We start from the raw sequence: 27,693 nt of genomic DNA, 5'->3' as shown, positions 1-27,693 counted from the left end.
TTAAAAAGAATAAAATCTTTAAATGCAAAATTAATACTATCACTTTTAGTATGAACTAATTGGACTAACAAATACATTATTAAACGTAATATTTCATTTACCCATCGTTCACCATAACAAAGATATAAGCCAACACAAGTCGACTTTAACTTTAAAAAAATATTTTGTGCAGAAGAATTCTATTTTCAATGATAGCATGAGTTGGGATATGGGAGAAGCAGAATGATAACAGACAAGCCATTAATTCTCTGACCACAATCTTATTTCTACTACAGAGTTGCTGCTAACAAATTGTTTAATGTGTGGAGGAAAGTAATTAATGAATTGTTGCCTAACGTCACCAAAAAAAGGAATTTAATCAATCTAAATCAACATGCAAGTAGATATTAATCCCATAATATTAGGAAAAAGTCGTTATTAAATTTGACACGGTAAAATCTTCAAATGAAAAAATGCATATTTATCTTTATAATAAAAAATTTAGAACAAGTTATAAACTATAACATTTAATTATCAAGTGCATCTTAAGTCAAAAAATGTTTTTCATCAATATCAGGATGTAAGTCTGACAATAGCACCGCCTATATAAAACTCAATTAACTTTAAAAAAAATAAAGAAGTATAAATTCCAAATATTGAAAAAAAGCTATACAAACATATAAAACAATATATATATATATATATATATATATATATATATATATATATATATATATATATATATATATATATATATATATATATATATATATATATATATATATATATATATATATAAAATTAAGCAAAATAACATTTACAAACTCAGTCTAAAATAATTTGTGACAATATTATTCTTGCAGTAAACTTTAGGTTGTATTTTCTCACTCTGTTAATAGGTGCATATGTACTTTATGAATGACTCCTAACTGTATTTAGCTATTTAATTACAAGTAATATATGGAAGTGCTGGGGGTACAATATAGATGTTACCAGCCTCTTTAAAGTAAAATGCAGGCCAAGGAAAAGGAATATTTTCTGTTGAAATAGGTGTTAAAGGAATATTAATATCTTCAATACCACTAAAAAATCCTCTTATCTCATCATATGCAACAGATTGGAGCTGTGTTGTAATAAAAAACTTTTTGTCACCGATTACTTGTATCTCCTTAATTATATAAACAAGAAATTGTAAACCACTATTAAACCACAAACATGACCCAAGACAATATTTAATACCATTAACCTGAATACGAGATATTACATTTTTCCTAAAAGTTACTTGATCTAATTCACAGAGAACTCCATTATTCAACTCACCAGTAGAACTGTAAAAAGATGATACAGTGTTTAAAATCATGCCCTTTAGGGCTGTATATGGCAAATTTTTAAAATTAAAATGTCTGATATTTTTAATTACTTGGTGTTTTCTCTCAAATCCCATGCACATGTGGTATCGTAGAGGACCAAATTGTCTGGATTGATGTGGATAATGTATGAGAAAATGAAGCTTAGGTATAAATTTTTCTGAAAATGAAAATGAAGCTTAGGTATAAATTTTTCTGGATTTCCATAAAAAGTGTATGATAAGCAGCTATTTTTTCCTCTGAGCAAAATAAATAAGCATCAGTTGTAATAGGAGAAAGACATAATTGAAGTATATGAAGAAGTTTAATTAGGCATGAAAAATGACGATCAACCACAGTGGTTCTCAAAAAAATAGGCAAAACACGGCAAAGAGATAGCACCTGAGCACTTCCAAATTTGCCCTTAATAACTAAATCGACTATTACAGGTGGTTTTTCACTGTCCAGTGGATACTGAAAGCACTTTACAAAGTCATTTAAGCTATCTAGTGTAAATAAATCTTGAAAAACAGCGTTATTTAAGTAAAGTTCTATCTGTAAAGGTATTACACCCTCTAACAAATCATGCATGGGATCAAAAAGCACTTGTTTTGTGACATTAAAATTTCTAATTTCTGATAAAATGCTTGCAGAATGAACACCATACAATTTTGACCATTTTTGACGTTGTTTGGGAGGTTGAAGTGGATTATCAAGTTCTTGGACTCTTATCTTATGTTCTTCTATATCACGAACAATACACTGAGAATGTCTATTGTGAATAAGCATATCTGAACAAGTAGAATTACAAACTCGACAACACCTAAGAACCTTCCTAAAAACCAGCAATTACATTACATGCTAACGAATCACCAATGAAGTTCTTTAATTTAACTGTGAATCGCTTACCTTTAGTATCGGTTAGAGTTGAGGAATCAAATAAAGATAGCTCATTTAGAGATTGAACTAAATCAAGTAGAAGTGATTTCATGAAGATTTTATTTTTAACTGATTTAGAACCAGTTATTGATAAGAGAAATATTGAAAAAGTTTTACTGAGGCAAAAATCAGCTACATTTAACAACTGAAAATACAAAACCCACAACTTATGGTTTCCTCTCGATTTACCTATTGGATTGGTAATACCTAAATCATCTGAAAGCAATGAAATCAATATTTCAGAAGAATTTTCTAAACACTTATCATATTCAGGGGATATCAAAATAAAACTTAAGTATTTCTTTAAATGAAATATAGGATCCCTGTAAGCCATTTTCAGAAATAGATTCAACTTTTGGTACATTGAAAGCATTTTTAAAGTACTGCTTTCTTAAATATTCTGCTGATAATTGCTGGAAAATTGTAGATAGCTCTTCTTTTGGTGTGTTATCAGTTAAAATATCTTTTACATTTGAAAAAATAATATTGACTACATTTTCAGAACATCTATATTTTCCTCTTAGGTGTAGAGCTAATGCACCAAGCTTTCTATTCTCTGTTGGAATCTCAATGTCAATTTCTTCAACTGTGTCATCAATTTCTTCAACATCTTCAATCATAGTAATTGGAATAAGACAGTTTTTATAATGAAGTTGAAAACCTCTAACACTTTTAAATTTAGTAAAACAATTATCGCATACTACTGAACCTGCCTGACCATGTAATTTTAGATGAGATATCATTATATAAGGTCTATATGTTTTAAAATCACAAATACAACAATTTAACCTTACTTTTTGGATTGCATTTGTTAGTGGATTAGATGCAAAAGCCACTTGAGCAGTATAAGATAGTTGACTGGAAATGCCTGTCAATGAAGACTGTGAAAACCCACGTTTTTGAGCTAAAGCTTCTTGAATAAATACTGGTTCAGATACATCGGCTGCGCTCTCTAAATTTGATTGGTCACTAGATTGTTGGTGTGAAGTAGGTGTCTCATCATAAGTCAATAGTGGAGGATTGGATGAATGCTTTGAACAATATTCTGCTGGTAAGCATGATGACATTTGGCAGAAAGAGCTTGAATAAAGTTTAGACACTGGCAAAGACATGGCCTCAACTTCCAGATTTTGCTCATTTAGAATAGCAACAAAAGTATCTTCATCCACATTACATCTATTCCATGTGATTCCACAAATGTTCCCACTTGTACTAGCAAACTTCTTTGAAACTAAAATGAAAACATAACTTTAAATAAAAACACAACTTTGAAACTAAAATAAAAACAAAACATAATTTTTCTTCAGATCTGTCTTTTTTGTAGGCTCTAAGAATATTTCAAATTTATTTAAAAAATTAGTTTAAATGAGTTTAAAAAATTAAAAAGGTAATGTGGGGTAACTTTGACACCAGAATTTGACAACCCCACTTAAAAGCAGCAACTTAAAATAAAACATATTAAAATAAAAAAATATATATGTGTATAAATAAAGATATATTTTATATATTATATTGAAATGTTTTGCAGTCTGCTTTTAAAGTTACTCTATGTAAACTTGATTAAGAATTAAAATGAAAATATTAAATAGCATGCATATACATTTGCAAAATTTTTACTTAGGCAAAATATTATGTAAAAATTTTATATTATTCTTAACAATCTATAAACATTATTAAATGTGTATTTCTGAAATTTTTAAAAATAAATATGCATACCATTATTTAAAAAATCAATAATACTGCTATTATTAGCAATAACAATTTTTCGTTCGCCAAGGTACTTAACAAGAACAGCTTTGATCATTTTATCTTCTTCTTTGTTATTTCTTTTCTAGTTACAATATAAATTATGAAAGTAATGATATTAACCATGTTTTGTATAAATATTATTTTGTGGTAATAATAAGGCACATTAACTAATCAAATTAAAAAATAAAATTAAAATAACAATAAGGCACATTAACAATAATATTATATAAGTTATATAATATATGATTTATATATAATATATTATTAATATATTATATATAAATCATATATTATATGATTTTATTTAGGGATTTATATATATATATATATATATATATATATATATATATATATATATATATATATATATATATATATATATATATATATATATATATATATATTCTCTTCCTGATGATTCAGCAATGGTGAAACTTAAAGTTGAAGAAAAAAGTTAAATAAGTGTCTTTTACTAATTTATATATATATATATATATATATATATATATATAATATATATATATATATATATATATATATATACATATATATATATATATATACATATATATATATATATATATATATATATATATATATATATATATATATATATATATATTATATATATATATATATATATCAATGCATTATGGTATATATTTCAATGATTTATAAATCATTAAATTTTGCTACAAATAATCAACCTTGTCTTATTTCTTATAAAAAATCCTCGTGCAACAATTAAACAATTTTCAAAGATACTTTCGACTCGCGCTTTTTTTACAAATACTTTTATGATGTCATATTATAAGGTGATGACATATTTCCAACCAACATAACGGTAAACATAACGGTTAATCAAACATATTACATTTATATACAAATATACAAATAACTTTGGCCAACATAACGCTTTAGACAGATTAATTACTAATATAACGAAAAACATAACGCCAAACTTTTCATTTAACGTTATGTAACCGTTATGTTAGCGTTATATTTTTTGCTGCGTATATATATATATATATATATATATATATATATATATATATATATTATATATATATATATATATATATATATATATATATATATATATATATATATATATATATATATATATATATATATATAAAACAATATATATATATATATATATATATAAAACAATGTTAACCTTAACTTAACTTTTATGTAAATGTTATTTAGTTATTGCAGACTTATGAATTGCAATTAACAGCAAAAGCACATTTTTCAAAAATCATTAAAAGTTGCTGATCTTCTTTTTTATATTATGATAAATGAATATAATTTATCACCAAAAAAAGTAAATGACATTTCTTGTATATTTTTTTATACAATGGCATTTGAAAAAACCTTAAAATTATTAACTTAACATGTACATCATAAGTTAAGCTATAGATACATAATGTAGAAACTATTTATAATTGTCAAATTTAATAACTTCAAAATGTATGCTGAAGGCCATGATTGATATTCAATAAAGTTAAGCATGCATACAATTATGAAAATGTCAATATATGAAAATATTGACAAACTAATATTGCGTCAATATTGGCAAATAAAATAGCGCCAATATTGGCATTCCAATATAAGACAAACAATATTGGTGCATTATTGACATGCTAATACTTGCCAATATAAGTATGATAATATTGGCGCATTTTTGTTTACTAATATTGGTGCAATATCGCTTATCTTGTCTGATATTGGACAAGATACCCAATATGAAGTTAATATTGCGCCAATATTCCTTGCTACTAGGGGATTATTAGCATTAATACAAATACAAGTATCAATATCCAAAACTCATCCTCTTCACAAAGTTCAGCGTTGTACTACTTTTTATGAAATTTAAAACTACTAATTGATATTTAAAACCAATAATTTATAATTATTGTTTTTATATATATTTTTACTGTTTTTATTTTAGTTACTTATTATTTATATAGTTATTATTTTATAATTTTTATTTTATTTTACTTTTTAAATTGAAAATTTTTTGAAAGGTATTGCAATGGGTATAGCTGGATCTGATGTTTCAAAACAAGCTGCTGATATCATACTTCTAGATGATAATTTTTCTTCGATTGTCACTGGTGTTGAGGAAGGACGTCTTATATTTGATAATTTAAAGAAATCAATTGTGTATAGTCTGACCTGCAACATTCCTGAATTAACTCCATTTATTTTTTTTATTATACTCAACATACCTTTGCCACTTGGAGTAATTCCTATGTTACTAATCTGTGTAGGCACAGATATTGTACCAGCAATTTCATTGGCTTATGAACCAGCTGAAAATGATATTATGGAATGCAAACCTCGAGACTCTAAGCTTGATAAGCTTGTTAATTCTCGTCTTGTTTGCCAGTCCTATGCTATAAGAGGTGTTATTGAGGTATTTTTCTTTGTTATTTTAAATATTTTGAGGTAGCTGTCTATGGGGGCTGGTAGGTGTTAAAAAACAATTTAAGTGGGAATTAGTCTGGCATACTAGTCAAAGCTAACATAATTTTGATTTTTAATGTTTTAATGAAAATCAAAAAAAAAAAAAAACATTTTGAAAAATTATTGCAACAACCTTGAAAATAAAATATTAAAGTAATGACCTTGAAAGTAAAGACAATTTGTTGCATGAGAATTATAGCGTTTTATCTGCCTTTTTTTTTAAATAATTTAAAATTTAATGTTTTAATAATTATTAACAAAAACAAGCAATTTAAAAAAATGATATGATTAATGATGTGTTTAATAATATAACATAAATAACATAAATTGCTTATAATTTATAATTATAAAGAATAGCAGCAGTAAAACATTTTAATAATTAAATACCAAAAGTTAAGTTTTCATAACATAAAAAAACGCAAATAAAACCCTATAAACAAATTTTGACAATGAATAAAAAAGACAAATTTTAACAATTGGTATTTATTTTAACAATGATATTTATTTTAACAATGATATTTATTTTAACAATGGTATTTATTTTAACAATGATATTTATTTTAACAATGATATTTATTTTAACAATGGTATTTATTTTAGCAATGATTTTTATTTTAATTTAAAGTAGCATTGGTAAATCTTATTTTGATAATTTCCATAATGACAACAAAACTTTTAAACATGAATTTAATTTATCATTAGTACTGCAGATTATTCATGGTTGAATCCGTTCCAATTGCATGAGTTTTTTTATATTTTATTTTAGTTAAGATTTTTTTTTTAAAAAGTTAATCAGATTTTCTTTTATTAAAAAGTCAAATTTTAAGCAGTTTTCTAAAGTTTTGAACTAAAGAATATTCTATTTATAAAAAACAATTTTAAAAAATATTTAAAATACATTTTTATTTTTTACTACACAACTTTTGGTATTTTTGTTTTGATATGTTCTTTTATTTTAGTCATTTGGTGCTTTCTTGTCTTATTTTATTGTTTATGGACAAAATGGATTTTGGCCGCTATATCTAATTGGACTTAGAAGTAAATGGGATGACAAAACTTTAAATAATGTTGTAGACTCTTATGGGAATGAATGGACTTATCACCAGCGAAAAGAATTAGAATCTACCGGTTACACAGTTTTTTTTGCTGCTATTGTAGTTTGTCAATGGGGTGATCTACTTGCCAGTAAAACACGTCGTCTGTCTCTTTTTCAACAAGGAATGAGGTAAGCTGTTAAAATTAATAACAAATGTAATTATGAATTTATAAATTTATATTTCATCTTTTTTTTTCTTTTAGAAATCTTCTTGTAATCATTGCAATATTTTTTGAAACAGCTCTGGCTTGCTTAGCTATTTATACTCCTAAATTAAATAATGCTTTGAGTTTGCGACCTATAAAATTTTATTATTGGCTGCCTGGTCTTCCCTTTTCTCTTTTGATACTTATTGTTGATGAGCTCAGGAAGTATATTATCAGTCGTTGCCCTAGAGGTGAGAATTTCTTTAAACATTAACAGATTTTTATTTCAAACAATACTTAAAATAAATTAAACTAAAAAGTCACTAATTATATTAATTATACAAAACCAGTAATTCTCCTTTTTTTGTTGTTGCAGCACACTTTTAACAATTTCTACATTTTAACAACATTTTTTAAGGAAATTTTTTATGGATTTGAACATCTATTCTTGTTAAAAGTATTTTTCTTTTTAAATCAAATAATTTAAAAATACTAACATAATTATATATCTAAAATTTGGTGGCAAACTTTTATTTAACATTTACATAAATTTATATGTTAACTTTAATATTTATTTTTTAATTAACTTAAATGTAAAATAAAATAAGTGTGTTGCGCTTTTCAAAGTTTTAACTGATTCTATCATGTCTTTTCCCAAAATGGACACTCTTATAAACAATTTTCAAATATTGCCAAAATTTATAAACTATCACATAAAAATGCAGAAAACCAACAGGTTGACTTGAAAATCATTATTTCATTAAAATTGCTGCTGTGGATTCTGAAACTAAGCATTATACTTAAAAGAGAGTTTTGCAAAGTTGGTATAAAACTTGAATTTTATGTCACAATAAATCCATATTGTATCCTAATAGAAGTTATCTAGGTGTTTATCAGTTAGATTGTACGTGTGGTGCGAGTTATGTCAGTGAAACAAGTAAGAAAATATCTACGCAAATTAATCAACATGAGAGAAATATAACTTAAGGCAACTAGGTTGCAATCACATCATTTCTTTTTTAATTTTATGAGTTTTGTAATAACATTTTTTTTCAGTTTGATAATGGTTTATACTTATACCCATAGTTTTGTTTAGTTATATATTTTTTTTTTTTTTTTTTTTTTGATATTTTGGCTAAGTATAGTATAAGTTTAAACTATCATATAAGTATATTATAAGCCAATCACAACTATGGGTATAAGCATAATATAAGCCAATCAATATATATATATATATATATATATATATATATATATATATATATATATATATATATATATATATATATATATATATATATATATATATATATATATATATATATATATATATATATATATATATATATATATAGATGTATATATATATATATAGATATATGTATATATATAGATATATGTATATATATAGATATATGTATATATATAGATGTATATATACACACACACACACACACACCACACACACACACACACACACACACACACACACACACACACACACACACACACAGACACACACTGATAAAGAGCAAATTATGTGATTGTGAATTTAGAAGTTTTCTGGTCTTCAAATTCTCAGTTAATTAAAAACTGTTAATGCCGTTTTAATGAAACAGTCAATTTATCAGTAGTTGTGGTTTCTTTATTTAAAATATTTGATCACCCCTAAATTCTTTTAGAATGTTGTGATTTGTAGTTGTTTCATTATTATGTTATATTTTTGTGTATGTTTATCTAGTTTTACCTGATGATTGATTAAATGAATTCAAATATTAAATTTTAAATCAATGTTCTTAATAATAATAATAATAGTAATAATATGGTTATAATGAGATTTTATATCATATTTTTAAGATCAATTTTTTTTTTATTGAATATTTAATATTTTTAATCAATATTTTTTTTATTGAATATTTAAGATCAATATTTTTTTATTGAATATATTGAATCTTTTGAGTTTAGTAATAAAAAAGTTTAATAATAAAAACAGAGTTTACCGTTTTTAAAAAACTCAAAACATTCCACTTTACAATAAATTAATTCAAGCGTTGTTATATATAATAAATTAGTTTGAGTTTTGTTGGTAATTCTAAAAGAAAAATTCAATTTACCAACAAAACTCAAACTAATTGATTCTCAAGATCATATTGCAATCATACATTGATAAAGTTAAAAATCGTTCGATTCCAACAAGAGACCTATTTTTTTTGGAGATGGATATTTCAGCAAGATAATGCTCCTTCACAATCGGTTCAGCTTGGTTTCTGCAACTTCAGAACTAAAGGAAAGTTTAAAAGAGTTATATGATGACTTTTTTATTTATTTCTACTTGAGAATATTCAAACAATAAGTTTGAATATTCTCAAAAAATTTTTTACTCTTTTAAAAGAAGATGTAGACTTTACATAGGTAACAAAGACGGTCACATACCTTGTTAACAACTTGCCTTAACTGACATAAATAAAACTTACATAAATAAAACTTGTCTTACATAAATAAAACTTACATCTAGATTTTTGTAGATATCTTTTTACATATTTTTGTTATTTTCAAATAAAAATAGTTTAAAATTGAAGTTTTTAATGGATTAAAATTTCAACGGATTGAAGTCCATTGATATTAGACCATTAAAATTAAGGACTTATTGTGTTAGTGCTACAAACAATCTGTTGAAATTATAGAGTTCATTTCAAATTAGGCTCTGGTTTGTATAATACATAATATGTTTGCACTTTAATTTCAACAAGCTGTTGTCAATTTTTTAAAAATAAAATGATATAAAATTAAATAAATTAAATTTTGAACCTAAATCACACACTGAAGACAAAATTAAAACAAATTTTACTTTCAAAAAAATAAATTTTACTGATAACTCTATAAAAAATCTTTTTTGCTAATTCTTTTTCAATAAATTTGTAACAGAAATTCCGTTAGTTTATAATAATAAAATTTAAATAATATTAGTTTCTGATATTATTTTCTAAAGATTTTGCTAAAGGATTTGCTTTTCTAGGCAAAGGCTAGGAGAAATTAATTCTACCCCTGCCTTTGGACTCTTAATTGAGTAAAGGCAAGAGATGATGTTTCGATAAAAATACTAATCTTGGGCAGATGTTAACTGCATCCAGCTAAAGTTCCCCATCCTTGGGGCTTATTTGCATTACCCCTTGGGGTTAATTGCATTCAATACAGTTTTCATTATAATGAAAAGCTTTCATCAATTCCTTTTAATGAATTTCTTCATCAAGTAATTTTTAAAAATTTTTTAGGGGTCCGGGGCTATTTTAAAACAGGAGGCCTCTTTCCATGTCAATAATCAATGATTTTGTTTCCAGAGTGTTTTTTATTTTGAATCAGGGCCCCTAAAACTGTAGGACCCGTTGCTATAGCCCTTAATCGAGCACTGACAACATGCATCCAACTTAACGCACATACACAAAGTTATTTTTTGTTTGTTTATATTATTCATACTTAATACATAAAATATTGTTAATATCTAATATTGTAAAATTGTAAAATAACATCAACTTTATTTTCTTTTCTTTGACAGCCACTTTTTATGAATTTATATTTTTATTATTTTTCTTAGGTTGGTTAGATAAAGAAGCGTATTATTAGAAACTGTTTCCATTGCTTTTTTCATTAATTAAGGTCCTCGTTTAGAGTTAACAAAGTATTCGATTGCTTTAAAGTTGACAAAGATACGCTAGTTTAAAAATGTTTGTCATTGTTTTAAAAAAATTAAATTGTTTTATTTTTTTATTTTATATAATTTTTAATTTTCAATGATTTTGTTTGACGTCTTTTTAAAATATGTAATTTATATTTATTCTTGCATGATGTTTATTTTTGTATTGTATATTTTTTTATAGTTTTATATTTAAATTTGCAAATGTTTTTATCTAATTGCTGGATTATTAATTACAACCAATATTTAAAAGTTATAAATTATTTCTTTTCCCCAAGTAACTAAAGCTAACCTAATTTTTTTTTTCCAGAACTCATAATCTCAACATAATTTATTACTACACTTTATTTTTACAAGTTTTTACAAGAAAATCAACCTAATGATAGGCAGTTGGAAGGTAGGGTTGATTAATCCTGGTAAAAACAGTTTTGAATCTTAAAACATATCAACGATATATTTCAACGCGAATTAAAAAGTTTAAGTTAAAATTATCAATGATTTTAATTAATGAATCTTAAAACTGGTTAAAACTATATTCATTAAAATTCGGATCAACATTTATGTTCATATTAATATTCATATAAATGTTGAGCCAAATTTTAACTTAGAATTTCTACATTTAATTGATTGATATTAACTTTACAAACATTAAAGTCAAAGTCTTTAATTGTCATTTTCTTAAATGACGATCAAAAGTAATTCACTGTCATTAAAAACATGTAATCTGATTGGATTTTCTTGCTTCAACTGGAACTATATATATTGCCAGAACTTTCTACGTGTTAAATGCCAAAAGTTTGGTTGTAAAATGCCAAAATAATGTCATTTTGCCCTGAAAAATGTCAAATTTTGAAAGCTATATTTTTATGTTTTATTTAAAATTTTTATGGAATCATGTGGCGCATTGATTTTCAATAGTAACATGACATTATTCTGATAACCTATCTTCCTTGGTACCGTTTTTTCATTACTGTAAGCTCCTGATATTAATTTGGCTGCTAAAAATGAAGGTCTCGTAACTAATTAAACATTATGTTTGACATCAAACCAACTACACGGTCTTGATCAAACTCTCTATGTCATGCATATGAGATCTAAAGTAAGATTACCTGACTGCGATTTTGTTTTGCTCTCCCAAAGAAAATCTACACCATACTCCATCAAAAAATGCTAGGCTGAAAATTAATTAAGATAATATATTGACGGACAGAAATTAGCGTTTTTAACTAACTTTCAAATATTCTCACCTAAATTTGATATTGTTTAAATCTTTTTTTTTTTAACTTTTTTGTTCTTTAATCTTTACAAATTCATAATATATAATAGAATCTTTACAGAGTAAGTAAAATTTAAAAAAAAAATCAAAAAAAATCTTTACAAAGTTACGTTATACAAAAAATATATAAAATAAAACTGTAAAGTATTAGCAATTACTTCAAAGAATGCGGAAAACTTGTAGAAGACCGACTGTCTTGTCATCAAGAAACCGTTATAACGGTTTTATAACGATTGAAGTATCCAAAAATATTAGTTACGCATAAATGCGTGACTAAAATTTTTGGATACTTCTTCAATTTAAAATAAGTTTATATTCTAAAAAAAAAAAAGTTAATTTTCGGCATAATGAAAATAAAAATCCAAAATGCAAAAAAACAAAGAATGCAGAAAAAAAGAAGTTTTTCAATACACATAAATAAAGTAGGTACACAATTTTCTAAATAGGTAATATATAGTCGTTCAGGTGTTGATAAATAAGCCTAATATTTGTTTTTGCATTTTTATTATTTTGTTTTTGAGTTATTCAGAGTTTTTAGAGTTATTAGAGTTTACATTGGTTTCGGAACAAAGTTGGTTTTATATATAGTTTTAAATGTTTTGGAGTTAATAAAACTTCATAAAGTTGTTAGTGTTTAAAATGAGATCTTTTAATAACGTTTTCAGAGTATTTAAGTTATTTGATTTTTCCAGTTGAGTATTTTTGGATATTAATTTGTTATATAGACAAGGACCACGGTACAAAATGGAAAAGCGCGAGAGATTAGTTTTTTTAAAAGGTACGTTGAACTTTTCCGTTCTTCCTTATTAAAAACTATTGCATGTTTTTGTTTTTGATATAGCGTGGTTAGTTTGAATTTATGAGTACTCGCCCATGCAACATTAGCGTATATGTAGTAGCTTTGTGTGAACGAGAAGTATAGGAACTTTAAATTATCAGGAGACAGTATAGAACTAGCTTTGTAGAGGATACCAATGTTTTTTGATATTTAATATATCTATATGTGATTTCCATGAAATGTTCTCATCAATAAGCATCTCTAGAAATTTAGTTGCTTGGGTTCTTTCTATTTCTTGAGTATCTATATTCAGCGAAGGTAAATCGGGTGGTATTTTTTTAAGGTTAGAATGAAAAAGAAAGTATTTAGCGGTAATTTGTTAGATTTTAACCAACTGTTTATTTTTTCAAGTTCAGTATTTGTAGTTTCATAAAGTTCTGTAATAGATGAGGATGCATAAAATAAATTAGTGTCGTCTGCGAACATTATGACATCCAATTTACTTGAGGCTTTAGGAAGATCGTTTATGTATATTAAAAACAAAAATGGTGCAAGAATGGAACCTTGGGGGACACCGCATTTTGTTTTAAGTAATTTTGAAAGTTTTTTTTCATGAACAATAACGCATTGTTTTCTGCCTAGTAAAAATTTTTTGAACCAGTTTAGTGCAACACCTTTTATCCCATATTTTTTCATTTTCCTAATTAAGATATCGTGATCTACTGTGTCAAACGCCTTAGATAAATCAACAAAGACTCCAAGAACATGTTTCAAATGAGTCATTTATACTATTTATAAGATCAAGAATTGCGTGTTTGGTTGAATGTTGCTTTCGGAAGCCAAACTTTTTTTCATTTAACTGTCAGATATTTATACAGTTTATTGAATATTTCTCTTTCCAAAAGTTTTAAAAGTACAGGAAGAACTGAGATAGGTCTGTAGTTATTTAGTGTAAATGAATCCCCGGTTTTTAATATTGGTATTACCTTAGCTATTATTAATTTATTCGGTACAGATCCTGTAATAATTGAAGATTTAAATATTTCATAGATTGGTTGTTTTATCACCGGAAACACATTTACAACTATATAGCTGCAAATATCGTTTATCCCAGGAGCTTTATTCGTCTTAAGCGAGTTTTTTGCAATTTCTAGCTCTTCATGGTTTAGTCCAGAGAAAATATTTAAACAGAAATGTTGGTTTGTGAGGTTTCAAAGGAAATACCAGGGCATTGAATTTTTGAAGCCATGTTAGGGCCTATGCTTGCCAAAAAACTATAGAAGTTTTTAGCGATAGAAATTTTGTCGATACATTCAGTTTCGTTAACAATAATTTTATTGGGTATATTATTTGATTTTGTATGGTTTTTACCTATTATTTCTTTTAATATGTTCCAGGTTTTTTTAATATCACTTTTGCTTTTTTGTAGTTGTTTTGAATAATTTTTTTTTTTGAATTCTTTCTAATTTTTTCAAACAGATTTTTGTATTCCTTGTATATAGATAATTTAGTTTCGTTTCTGTTTTTTGAATACTTGATATAGAGTTTTTGCTTTGTTTTTGATGATTTTCTAATCCCGTTAGTTATCCATGGGCAGTTTAAATACTTTAGCTTTATCTATTTCTCTTCAACAGGGAAATGTCTATTGTAGTGATCTAGAAAAATATTTATAAATAAGTTGTATGCGGAATTTGTGTGTCCAAGGTTACATTCTTGATACACTCCATCCCAATTTACTACCGATAGCGAGTCTTTACAATTTTGAATAGAAAACTGATTGACTTTTCTTTTATAAATTTTGGTTTTGGGATTGTTATAGATTCTTAAATCTTGAGATAATGAAAAATAAATAGGAAAATCATATATATCGGTTTTGACAATTCCTGCTTTTAAAGAGGTTTCTAGAAATGTATTTGGTAATATATTGTCTATAGCAGAGACCAGGGCCGCCGCGTACGGTTGTTCATATTGTGCCCCGCACAAGGGCGCCGAGTGAAAAAGGCGCCGTCAGGCGCCTCTTTCACTCGGCGCTACCTTACTAAATAAAAAAAATTAAAATTAAATATAGAAAAATAAAAAGTGACACATATGGATTTATTAGAGAGATACTGGAAACGCGCGCGCAACGTATACCTTATTCTACTACGCTATAAAAACGCACTCGTCACTTCATGCGATGCGATCGGTGTAGATCTCTCAATTTCGTTCGATAAAGGCGTCACCGCGGCGCGCGACATTATACATATACATACATATGCTCAAGTGCGACGTTTGCGTAAAATGTAACATATATGTTCATTTATGATGTTTACGTCTAGTCAAGACCACCACCCCAAGATATAAAAGTTCTATAGAAATTCTAGAAACTTTTGAAACATATGGCCTATAGAAATTCTATAGAATTTTATAGAACTTCTATAGAATCTCAATAGAAATTGTTGTTAATTTCAATAGAAATTCCTATAGAACTTTTTTCTTCTTTTTTTTTCTATAGAAAAAAAGTTTTATAGCAATTTCTATAGAAATTAATAAACATTCTATAGAAAATCTATAGAATTCTATAGAATTTCTATAGGCCATATGTTTCAAAAGTTTATAGAAATTCTATAGAAATTCTATAGAACTTTTTGTCCTTGGACTGCATTTGTCTTCTGTGTAAAACAAATAAAGGGTGTTTTTTTTAGAGGTATAGAACTTTAAATTGCAATAAAACAACGATGGATTATTCGATTGACAAGAATTTTTTTTATTAGAAAAATAATCTTGTGGGATTACATTTTAAATATAATTTCTGGCATATGACCGCCACGGCTGGCTCGGATGTAGTCCAATCTGGACGTCCAATTTTCGATGACTTTTTCCAACATTTGTGGCCGTATATCGGCAATAACACGGCGAATGTTGTCTTCCAAATGGTCAAGCGTTTGTGGCTTATCCGCATAGACCAATGACTTTACATAGCCCCACAGAAAGTAGTCTAGCGGTGTTAAATCACAAGATCTTGGAGGTCAATTCACAGGTCCAAAACGTGAAATTAGGCGGTCACCAAACGTGTCTTTCAATAAATCGATTGTGGCACGAGCTGTGTGACATGTTGCGCCGTCTTGTTGAAACCACAGCTCCTGGACATCATGGTTGTTCAATTCAGGAATGAAAAAATTTGTAATCATGGCTCTATACCTATCACTATTGACTGTAACGTTATGGCCATCATCATTTTTGAAGAAGTACGGACCAATGATTACACCAGCCAATAAAGCGCACCAAACAGTCATTTTTTCTGGATGTAACGGTGTTTTGACATACACTTGAGGATTATCTTCACTCCAAATGCGGCAGTTTTGTTTGTTGACGTAACCATTCAACCAGAAGTGCGCTTCATCGCTAAAGAAAATTCGCTTATGAAAATCGGGAACAACGGCAATCTCGTTTTGGGCCCATTCGACGAATTTACGCCTTGCTTGATGATCGTTTGGCTTCAATTCTTGCACGAGTTGGATTTTGTAAGCACGCATACCAAGATCCTTCCGCAAAATCTTCCATACAGTGGATGGACACAGATCCAATTCCTGTGCTCGATGGCGGATAGAGTCATTCGGGTCTTCCGCAATGCTACGCTCTACAGTAGCAATAGCTTCTTCTGTACGCACCGTACGGCGTCTCTGGGGATGCGAGTTATCAATAAGAGTAAACGTGGTGCGAAAACGTTCCATGGTTAATCGAATTAACTGCTCTGATGGATGATTTTGTCGAGGATAAAATGGACGTAGAGCGCGATACGTATTCCGCACAGAACCATTATTTTCGAAATAAAATTGAACTATTTGCAAGCGTTGTTCAGGCGTGAGTCTATTCATGATGAATTGCCAAACCAAACTGAGAATAAATCACTTGTCACCTATTAAATCGGTCGCCATCTTGAACAGTAATGCCAACTTAAAGTTCTATACCTCTAAAAAAAAACACCCTTTATTTATTGATTTTCATCAGGCATTCATTATAAAATTATAATTTACAATATTAAATTGTTGTCACAAAAGAAAAAACGCATGAAATTTTTCTCTTAAATAAGAATTATTGTTAAATATTTGACAATTACAAAAAACGAATATTTTCTGATTTATGAAACCCAATATTGTATTTTCTATTATACTTAAGAACAATAAATTTTTTTACCAGTGCTTTAAATTTGTATATAGAATTTTTTATGGCACAAAATATAAATAAATTTAAAATATTAATATATAATAAATTTTAACTTAAAATCCTTAGATGTCTGGAATCAGAAAAAAATCAAAATTATCAGGCGCGCAAAATAAGAAATATCGACTTTCAGGTTCATTAGAAAAATCAGGTTCTTTAGATAAATTTTTGTTGTAAATGCAAAGCATTTTAGTGAAGCTGCACCGAGCAGTGAACGCCTTAGGGATGAATAATAAGTTAAACAGAGTTGAGCAGAGTGAGATAAAAGTACAAAAGGACAGATGTCCAGTAGAAAACAAAGAGCCTCAGAGTAGAAAATTACTAAAAAATGATAAATATAATGTTGTAAAATAAACAATAACAATAAACAATAGTCGAGATACGTAAGTGTAATGTGTAGACAGTATCAGTGATGGAGTAGAATTATTCGTTTTACAAGTAGTTATCATGTGGTCTGTATTATTAGGGCGGTAAACATACATTATCGATTTAAGTATGTCATGGACGTCTTGAGTACAGTATGGATTTGTGCCCTATGGTACAGTATGAACACAAGAGGACCTCCAACTTTCGCCCGAGACAGGCATCCCAAAAGAAGTTCCACTCTGGGTATACACCAGGGTGTTTCGTCAAGGTATCCCATTGTGTTATCCCAAAAGGACTATTCTCAGAGTATCCTGTCAGGACGATTGCCACAGACTTCTGAATTGACACTGGGACCAGAGGACACTTTGTGGGGCTCAGTACAACTTGCATACAATTGTAAGTCACTTTTGTTGAAATGAGTGTCGATAAGTGCAGTGCTTTGTTGCAGTATAACGAGGGTCAGTAAGAGTTGTGAACTGTTTTGTGTCTAGTAGATGTGTATGTGATGTAGACAGTCAATGCTGTGTACTTGTGTGTCTCTACTGTAATAAAATGTCTTGATGGTATGAGGTGTAAGTATAAAATTGGTTGAAAGTCATTTAAACTGTTGTAACGTAAGTTGGACGTGAATACTAGAAGTCCAGTAACATGTATTTTAAAATAGCAGTTTATTGCAACTAGATAATCTGGAAAACTTAAACAGAATTCCACTAATATAGTAACTCTTATATATCTATTCTCCAACTAATAATCTATATATATATATATACATATATACATACACACATACATATATACATATACACATATACACATATATATATATATATATATACATATATACACATACATATATACATACACACATAGATACACATATACATACATATATACATACATACACATACATATATTTTACAACTTATAATCTAAGATTATATGAAATTATGTAAAAGTTATAAGAGTAACTGTGAAAATGTCATGTGACTGTTATGTTAACAGGAGTATCTGAAGTGGAGAAGAATTATTCGTTTTATAAAATAGGTAGCAGGTAGCCTCTTGTCAATTAAACAAACTGTATGTGTAGTATGGTTGAGATAGTGTTTACTTATATTTATGGTGACTTGTGTCTTTAGTATGAGTTTTTAGTTTTAAAACAATATTAGTAGTTGGAAGCTGGTTATCAGAATTAAGTTATTTGGTGTCTAGTAATAATGTGAATTTGTGTTTTTTTATTTCTCATTAGCTTAATAACTCTTTATTAGCATTATTATAGTATTTTAACAGTGTGACAATGATACATTAACAATAACATGTGTGTGCATTTAGATATAATTTCAGTGTTTTTACTTATTTTTTATAGAGGGATGTGTATGGGTGTATGTCACAGAGTTGGAGTAGGATTATTCGTTTTTTAAGTAGTTATCAGATGGTGTATGTAACAGGGCTCTAGTAGAATATTTGGAGTGGAATGATTCGTTTAATATATAGTTAGTGTGGTGTGGCTTCAGTTATAGGTGTGATAAATATATGTAGTAAAAAGATGCAGTGACTATAAAAACAATATTAGATGTAGTACCTTTAGTGTATTTGACAGTAATTATGTATTAAATATCATGTATATTTATAGTAACATTACACATATTATGTATACCCTGATATGCACAAGCACATAATGTAGTACTGGACACCTAATGTGAAACTAGGTAGTACTGGGCAGTGGTTATGCATTTTGGCTGTACACATACAACCACTAAATGTATATATATACATACCCTTCAACATATATATATATATATATATACCCACAAACATACATACACATACATAAAGATATGTATGTATCTGTCTACAAATATATACATAAATACATACATATGCATAAACACTCACTGATAAAAAATAGTTACGTATATATTCATACAAACACATGAGTATATGTGTGCTCACGCATGTTTATGCACACACATATACCCCATGGACATACATATATATTCCAAGACATCCATATATTATTTATATGTATTATATACATTACACTGGCTATTTCACACATTTATTGTGTTAAATAGGTGTTAGTGTAATGTTATAATGACTCAGTATGGGTTAAGTATAACTCTATAGGCATAAATTAGCAAATATAAATTCTAGAAATATTAGTACAAATAGTAGAATGACAATCATCGGTGTATTGAGTGGTATATGATTAAAATATAGGTGTTCTATTATCCAATTACCCATGTAGTGTCAAGATGACATTCTCATCAGGACCATTAATTGTCATCAGGGAGTTTCGAAGGTCTGGCGCCTGACCAATGGTCGACACCCTGTGGACACTACTTTGCTAAAAACGAGCACGTGCTCAAAATTTGTAAAACACCAGTACTTTGTGATGGGATGGTTTATCTTAGACTTAGTTTGCTCTTTTCTTGGTCAACTCTGACCAGGGCCTTTGTGTATCTACTTGTGAATGTCAATGTAGGTATTCACATAGATAACATATGACATTTATTATGTACCACAGACACGCAACACAAATTGGTAGTCATTTTGGTACATATTTATAAATTAAAACTGTATATTTAAAACCTTAGTAAAATGATAAAAAACAAAGACATAAGTCCCCTTACATATAAATATTATTATATATAAATTGTCTACAAATATAATTGCAAATAGAATAAAAGAGAGTTAAGTAATAAAAACATGTGTGCTTACCATTTTGAAAGTAAATATTATCTTTGGTTTAAATCGTGATGAGGATGTAAAATGTGTTCTTGATGATAAATATCCGCTTGTCGTTGTTATAAAAGTTAAATTTAGAATTATCAATAAACAGTGGTATACAGGGAATGTTTAAATGTATAAAGATTGATAGGAATCTTAATCCGCCTAAATATCCAAAGAATGTAAATAAATTGAAGTAATTTTAAACTCACCGCTCTGTATCAGAGTTCAAACAGAATAACATGCGGTTTTAGAAATGACTTTTATGCTGAATAAGAGACTGAGGCAAGCGAGGCCTGGAACGCCGATGACAAATTTGCGTTAGTTTTTAGAGTCTTGATGAACCAGAGTTTTTGTTCATAAAAAGTTTTGCGTTTCCATTTAGATGATGTTGATAGAGGGGTTGAAGTAAAAGCTGATATTTTTTGTACAGTTATTATTGTTGGTGTTTAGTGTGTATTAGTAAGTCTTTAATAGATTTTAAGTTTGTATGTACTGATAGTGGTTTGTGTGGAAATATGTCCTGTAGTTGTAAGTCTGGGTCAATCATGTTCCAGTTATTAAGAATAATGCTGTTGATTTGTTGTCCAATGGGAGTATATGGTGTAATTATCGTTAGTCATTCTGTATTTTCCTGCGCTCGCCTGTTGTTGATGAGTTCATGTTGCGTTTTATAAAGCGCTTTTTTAATGTTATTGTTGATGATGTGCAGAGGATAGTCCCTAAGTACTAGTGTCATAGTTAGGTATTTAAGTTCTTTTTTTAGGTTGTTAAGTTCTGTAATGATAGTGCAGTATCTGAGAGCTTGGCTGTATATGGTGCCCGGTATGGTGTGTGTAGGATGATGTGAGTCATAATGAAGTAGTCCTATTGTGTCAGTTGGTTTTCGGTAGATGGTCGTGTGAATGTTTCCTTCTTTGATGAATAATTATAAAGTAATCTAATTCCTAATATATGTTTGAGACAAGCAAATTTTATTGATTGCTTAGATTTAATATTGTATATTGTATGTATATAACCTGTATATTATCGTATTATATAACCTGTAATTATTTAATAAAATAAAAGAATTCATTGGAAATATTTTAATGACTAAATTCATAACAAGTCATAGTTTTTAACATTGGGATTCAGTTCAGGGAAGGGCGCTCTAAATAATCTGGCAAAAAGGCGCCTCTTACCCACGCGGCGGCCCTGGCATAGAAGGAGGTTGGGGCTATCCGGGTAGATTTGTTGATGATTGGAAGGATACACAATTGAAACAGATTATCAAAAAAGAGTTTAGCAACCGCATTTTCTTTGTAGTTTAGGCTGTTAATATTTAAATTAGTATATTTGTTTATACTGTTATAATTTATAATTATACGGTTAACATTTAAATCATTGCCTCCTATTTGGGGCTGGGGTTTTTGTTGTTCCCAGTCTCCAATCACCGCAATTTTTTGCATAGCATCCTCATTCCTCATATATATGAACATACTTAAATATGGAGTCTTCTTCATGTTTCAAAGTTGCTAAGCTCAAACATCAAAAAAAGTTGTCTTCGGCCTTACTATAAAGAAAAAATTTTCCCCCTTGTCATTTATTTTGAGAAAGATTTCATTTAAAAAATTTGAAAAATTTAATTATATCACCTTCTGGTGGTCTATAGCAAGTGGAAATTATATTATTTTTTGATTTATTACCCGTTATCTCAATAGTAAAGACTTCGTCATCAGTGTCAGAGTAGGAGAGGTCTTGTCTTACTTTAAGCACTTGGTTATTTAGAATATACGCTGCGATCTCTCCCCTGTTGTTTGTTTTTCTTTCAAAAGATATTAGTTTATAATTTGGAATTTTAAAATTTGAGTTTGTTTGAAATGATTTATCAGAACACCACGTTTCGTTATGCAAATCATACTAAATGAGTAATTGCTATCTGTTAGAAAGTGTTTTAGTTTATCAAAATTTTTATTCTTATATTTATGCGTATTTCAGTTATTTTTAAAGTTTCAAGTTCAATTTTAAAAGTTTCTGTTTGAAAATATTTTGAATCAAAATTATTTCAGTGAAAAATTTGCGCACCAGAGTCGTAAAAATCATTAAGTAAAATATTATTAGCAGTTTCGAAGGCATTGCAACGCAGCATTTCAAAATCTTTTGTTTTGTTTTTGTTTGTTAGTCATTGTGTAAAGTGCGGGAAATTAAAACGTGCAAGCGTAATGAAAAATGAACATAACTATTTCACAAATCTCGATTAAGTACTTTGTTAAAATTAAAATTATTCACGAAAATCTCTGACAAATGTTTTATCGTATTTGATAAAAGCAAATTTACCTTCCTTTCGAAATCTTTTAACATCTTCCCAAAGCTTTTTTCTTAATTCCATCGTTTCGTTCGCGTAGTCTTCATTAATAAATATTCCGGTTCCTTTGAGTTTTTTTGAAAGCGTTAAGATTTTATTTTTATTTTGAAAGTCTAGTAGTTTAATAATTTTAGTTCTTGGAGATTTATCTTCATTTATTTTACCAATGCGGTGAGCTCTTTCAATTATCACGTCTTCAGAGATTCCCAGTTTGTTTCTAAATAGATCTTTAACTTACTTTGCACAGTCATTCCAAGATTCCATGGGCAGCTCAGTTAAGCCATCAATCCTTAGGTTATTACAACATGAAAGATTTTAGAAATCTGGAAATGCTTTGCAAGAGTGGTTTCAATATTTAAAGATGGTAATATATCTACATTATCTATCTACAAACCTATTTTAAAACACCTGTTTTTCGAAAATTCGAGGACAAATAATACATCATAGACTTTACAACTACTATATAAGTCACAACATTCTTAATAATAATCAGGATAGGTTTAGAAAAGCTCACTTAATTGAAAACGCAGTAGTTAAACTAGTCAAAGAAGTTTGCAATGAATTTGCAAGTAACCAATATACTTTTGAGAATTTTATTGTCGTCTAGAAAACATCAATCTTTGACAACCTGGATTAACGATTTAAAGGTGATGAGCTCTTTTTAAATGTAACTGAAACCTTTTTAAAATCTTTTAAACCAGACAGCTCGCTCTTAAAATTTAAAAAACCGTCTGTAAAAAAAACTGTCAAGAGTATATACGTTTTATACAAAAGTAGAGGCATTCCTAATAAACGTAATACAGTTTTATTACTCGTTAATTCATTGCTATTATTAACTATGCAAACATCGCTTGGGATAGCAATGATAAAACTTAACGTAAACCTCTCTATCGGCAACAGAATCGTGTAGCACAATTAAAAAATGTTAAGGATCGTTTTGCTCACGCCTCTTTTATATGAAATGCAAGCTCTCAGTATATATGAGCTGTTTTTATTATTCTTTGTTTTATGTATAAATGTAAAACCCACATATCACCTGTTTCAAAAATGATAATTTAATTCGATAACTATTTTCGACTAAAGTTTTTTATTTCGTTTCGCATTTTTATGGAAAAATATATAATTTTGAACACTACAAATGATTTTTATCAAGAATGTTATTTTGATTTTGATTTAAAAACAGTTTTACTGAAAAAAAAAAACTTATTGAAAAAATTAAAGTGAAAGTATACTAATATGCTTTTAAATTTTTGAAAACCCTACTTTCTTTATTATTTATTTTTATTTTTTTATTTATCAACGAGAATTTATTTAACATGTTTAATTTGTTAACAGTTATGAAGTTAATCTTTATTTTATTTTTATTTAACTTTTTTTAATTTAAATCCAAGTATATTTTATCAAAAAGCATTCAATGCGTTTTATAGTTAGTGGTTCTCGGTGACTAACCCAGCCGGCATTTGATCCTAACATAGTAGGACGTCAATCCTAACACAATAGATTTTTGTAACACTTATCAATACAGACAAATATCTTCATAAAATTCATATTTATATAAAACTTTATTTTAGCTCAATTAAAAATTTGAAGTAATTGGCTTCATTCTTGGGACCAGCAGAAGTTGGTTTAGTGAGTCGAGATGACAAGGCAAAAGTGCCAATCGGTCCTTTTAGGACCAAATGCCGGCTGGAAAAAGTCCTCTTTGAATTTCTACATTCTTTCTTTTTTTTCTTTTTTTTTCTTTTGTTAACTAAATCTTCATTTGTAATTATTTCCATTTTTATGTATATTATTTTATAAATATTTGTCATAAAAAATAAAAAATTATAATAATAAGTACGTTGCTATGTTATTAACAAAAAAATAATTTATATACTCCTCAAGTATTAGCTCTAAAAAAAGTATAAAAAAAAATGCTTTTTTTTTGTCACATTATTTGGCAAATTTGTTAAACATTCATTTTGTTGTTTTAATAAAAATCTGTTTAAACTATTTTTCTATTGTTAGTGAGGTTACATTTAGGATGCGCTACACCAATCTGGAATCCCCAATTATAACAACTTTTATTATTTTTTGAAACAAGGGTTTTCATCTGGTCTTTCTCTAGTCAAATCCATCTTTATCAACACGGTAGATATTTTAGGAGAAGCAACAGCAGATTCATAGTCAGGTAATCTTACTTTAAACCCCATATGTATGGTCAAGGAAAATTGTAAAGTAGCTGTTGGAAGACCGATTGGCATTTTGTCATCTTGATTGATTGCTTAGTCATCTCGACTCACTAAAGAAACTGCTGGTTCCAAGAATGAAGCCAATTTCTTCAAATTTTTAATTGAACTAAAATAAAGTTTCGTATCATGATGAATTTTATAAAGATCTTTGACTGCATTGATGAGACTTACGGAAACAATAAAAGCTTGCTTCTTGCCATATATTGTGCGAGGTTAAGGTAGCAGAACAGTGAGGGCTTTGGTATTGCACCCCGCCCCCTACGCCATAACAATATATGTATATATATATATCAGTGGAAGAAATTATTCAAAAAAGAAATGATGATGAAAAATCTTTTCGTGCTTATTAATGCTGCGAGTGGAATACCTAAAATCAGAAATAAATTCTGCCCATATTGAAGCAACTGAAAAAATATATTACAAACAATTTAATCATGTACCTCTATTGAGCTGGCTTTCAAATAGTTAGTAAATGTCTCACGATATTGTTAACAAGATGATAGAACTAATGGCAAACTTTGTGCTAAGAAATGTACTTAAGACTATTAAATCAAGAATTTCTTTTTCTATAATATGCGATGAAACTTGAGACATTTTCGGTATTGACCAACTGTCAATTTGTATTCAGTCAGTTTTTAAAAATTCTATAGTATACGAAGATTTTCTTGGTCTCTATGCAGTTGATGCTACCGACAGTGAGTTGCTTTTTTATGCAATATGTGGTATTTTAATAAGATGTGGACTAGACAAGAAAATGGCGCGTGGGCAAAGTTACAATAGTACCGCTTTAATGTCAGGACATCTAAGTGGTATTTCCAAACTATTTAAAGATGATTTCAATGAAGTGATTTTTATACATTGTTACGCACATCGGCTCAACCTTGTTCTTTATGATGTTTGTAAACAAGTTAGATGTATATTATAAACAAGTTAGATGTATGAACGAGGGAGAGGAGTTGTGTCAGCTGTATAATTTCATTTAATTAGCTACAAAGACACTGGTAAGGTTTAAAAAGTTACAATGTGATATACTTGAAGAGAATGACAAGCAAATCAATTAAAGTGCTCCTTGTCCAACTCGTTAATTAAGCAGCCGTGGCGCGGTGGTAGCGCACTTGCCTCAGAAACAAAAGATCCCTGGTTCAAATCTCATATCTGGGCATGTTTTGCAACATCGGTTAGGAAGTAGGCGTGAACTTCCTATTAAATGCTCATCCGCGGTGGTCTTTGATAAGACCGTAAGAACTTCTTAGGGGAACCTAAATAAAAAATTAAAAAAAAAAAAGTGACGAATTTTCAAATTGTTTCAGAGGTTCAAGTAATTTTTAAATCAAATGATCCTAACAAAGCTAAACAGAAGGTTTAATTGACAAGTTGTTACCATTAAATTTTGGACTTCACCTGGTTTATGATGTGTTTGAAACTGTAGAGCAAGTCTCTCAACATATGCAACCTGTGAAGTTGATGCTCAAACAGTTGCTTCATTAATAATATTATTAAAAGTTCATATAACTTCTACGTGGTCAGAAACACGTTTTAAATTATTTTTTGAATCTTGTGTTAATGAAGGAGTTAATAAATTTAGTTGCGATTCTCATCATGCTTGCTTGCCTCGCCGACGTTTAACTCCTTTGATAATAATACTCTGAACAATCACAAATGGAACATGATGGAGTATTACCGAGCCCAGTATTACAAGGTACTAGATGTTATAGAAAATCAGTTAAATCAACGGTTTCCAAAAAGTTCAATGGAATTATTAATGACTTTAGAAAAGTTATTATTGTCCATATTGCAAGTGGTGATACGGGCATAAAAGCTTTAGATATTATAAAAGTTTTCTATAAAAATAATGTAGTTTATAATAAATTAAAAACTGAAACATTCCATTAAGGAAGCATAAAATTACATGTAAAAAGAAAATTAAACATGTTTAATGTTTATTTAATGGCAGTACTATTAACAACCTGCACAGCCGAGCAATTTTTCTCTCATATAAGAATGATGAAGTCATATAGTCGATCAATCTAGACTCAATAGCGATCAAACCACCTTCTACTTTTTCTATTTTATAAATTGAAAACCGCAAAAATAGAAGTAAAAGCTATAACAAAATACTTTATAAATAGAAAAAATAGAGACACCAGATTTTCTTATTTTAGAAAACGTTATATTCTTTTTAGATTATAATATATTCTTTTAATTTTAGTCTGCGTGAGTTTAAAATAATTTGATATGACGTTAAACTTTAGTTTAGGTTTTCTTTTAATATTAACTGAAAATTAAAACTAGTTTTATCAAATTTGCAAAATATTTTTAATCCCCTCACCCCCCTCCCCCCCCCTCC

At 28.1% G+C, this 27,693-nt stretch overlaps 3 protein-coding genes across 6 annotated transcripts in view; 1 reads left to right on the top strand and 2 right to left on the bottom strand.

Moving 5' to 3' along the window:
- The window catches only part of LOC100212925 (sodium/potassium-transporting ATPase subunit alpha-like), a 75,075-nt gene extending 63,449 nt beyond the window's left edge, over positions 1 to 11,626 (top strand). For all 4 annotated transcript variants that reach the window (XM_065793721.1, XM_065793722.1, XM_065793720.1 and 1 more), the window contains exons 11-14: positions 6,047 to 6,438; positions 7,448 to 7,713; positions 7,788 to 7,981; positions 11,323 to 11,626. In XM_065793721.1, the coding sequence (XP_065649793.1) occupies positions 6,047 to 6,438; positions 7,448 to 7,713; positions 7,788 to 7,981; positions 11,323 to 11,351 (881 nt within the window). In that variant the 3' untranslated portion in view covers positions 11,352 to 11,626. The remainder of the gene's footprint in view (positions 1 to 6,046; positions 6,439 to 7,447; positions 7,714 to 7,787; positions 7,982 to 11,322) is intronic.
- Positions 2,501 to 4,123, bottom strand: LOC136078276 (uncharacterized). Its single transcript, XM_065793726.1, has 2 exons — positions 3,981 to 4,123; positions 2,501 to 3,495 (listed from the first exon to the last, which is right to left on the bottom strand). The coding sequence occupies exons 1-2, from the start codon at positions 4,066 to 4,068 to the stop codon at positions 2,534 to 2,536; spliced, it is 1,050 nt and encodes a 349-aa protein (XP_065649798.1). The 5' UTR covers positions 4,069 to 4,123; the 3' UTR covers positions 2,501 to 2,533.
- A 4,571-nt stretch (positions 11,627 to 16,197) lies between the features above and the next one.
- LOC136078274 (uncharacterized) lies at positions 16,198 to 21,029 on the bottom strand. Its single transcript, XM_065793719.1, has 2 exons — positions 20,763 to 21,029; positions 16,198 to 17,427 (listed from the first exon to the last, which is right to left on the bottom strand). Exon 2 carries the CDS (start codon positions 17,330 to 17,332, stop codon positions 16,484 to 16,486), a length of 849 nt encoding a protein of 282 aa, XP_065649791.1. The 5' UTR covers positions 17,333 to 17,427; positions 20,763 to 21,029; the 3' UTR covers positions 16,198 to 16,483.
- Positions 21,030 to 27,693: the final 6,664 nt, after the last annotated feature.

Source organism: Hydra vulgaris, chromosome 03 (genome assembly GCF_038396675.1).
Source record: "Hydra vulgaris chromosome 03, alternate assembly HydraT2T_AEP".
NCBI lineage: Eukaryota > Metazoa > Cnidaria > Hydrozoa > Anthoathecata > Hydridae > Hydra > Hydra vulgaris.
The sequence above is the reverse complement of the archived record's forward strand: the minus strand, read 5'-3'. Positions and strand labels throughout refer to the sequence as shown.

What these genes read in the sequence shown, in the direction of transcription:
- LOC136078276 (XM_065793726.1), bottom strand. Translation starts at nt 4,068, where the DNA reads ATGATCAAAGCTGTTCTTGTTAAGTACCTTGGCGAACGAAAAATTGTT. An exon ending in TATTGATTTTTTAAATAATG is followed by an intron (nt 3,496 to 3,980) that starts GTATGCATATTT and finishes TTTTCATTTTAG; the next exon opens with TTTCAAAGAAGTTTGCTAGT.
- LOC136078274 (XM_065793719.1), bottom strand. Translation starts at nt 17,332, where the DNA reads ATGAATAGACTCACGCCTGAACAACGCTTGCAAATAGTTCAATTTTAT.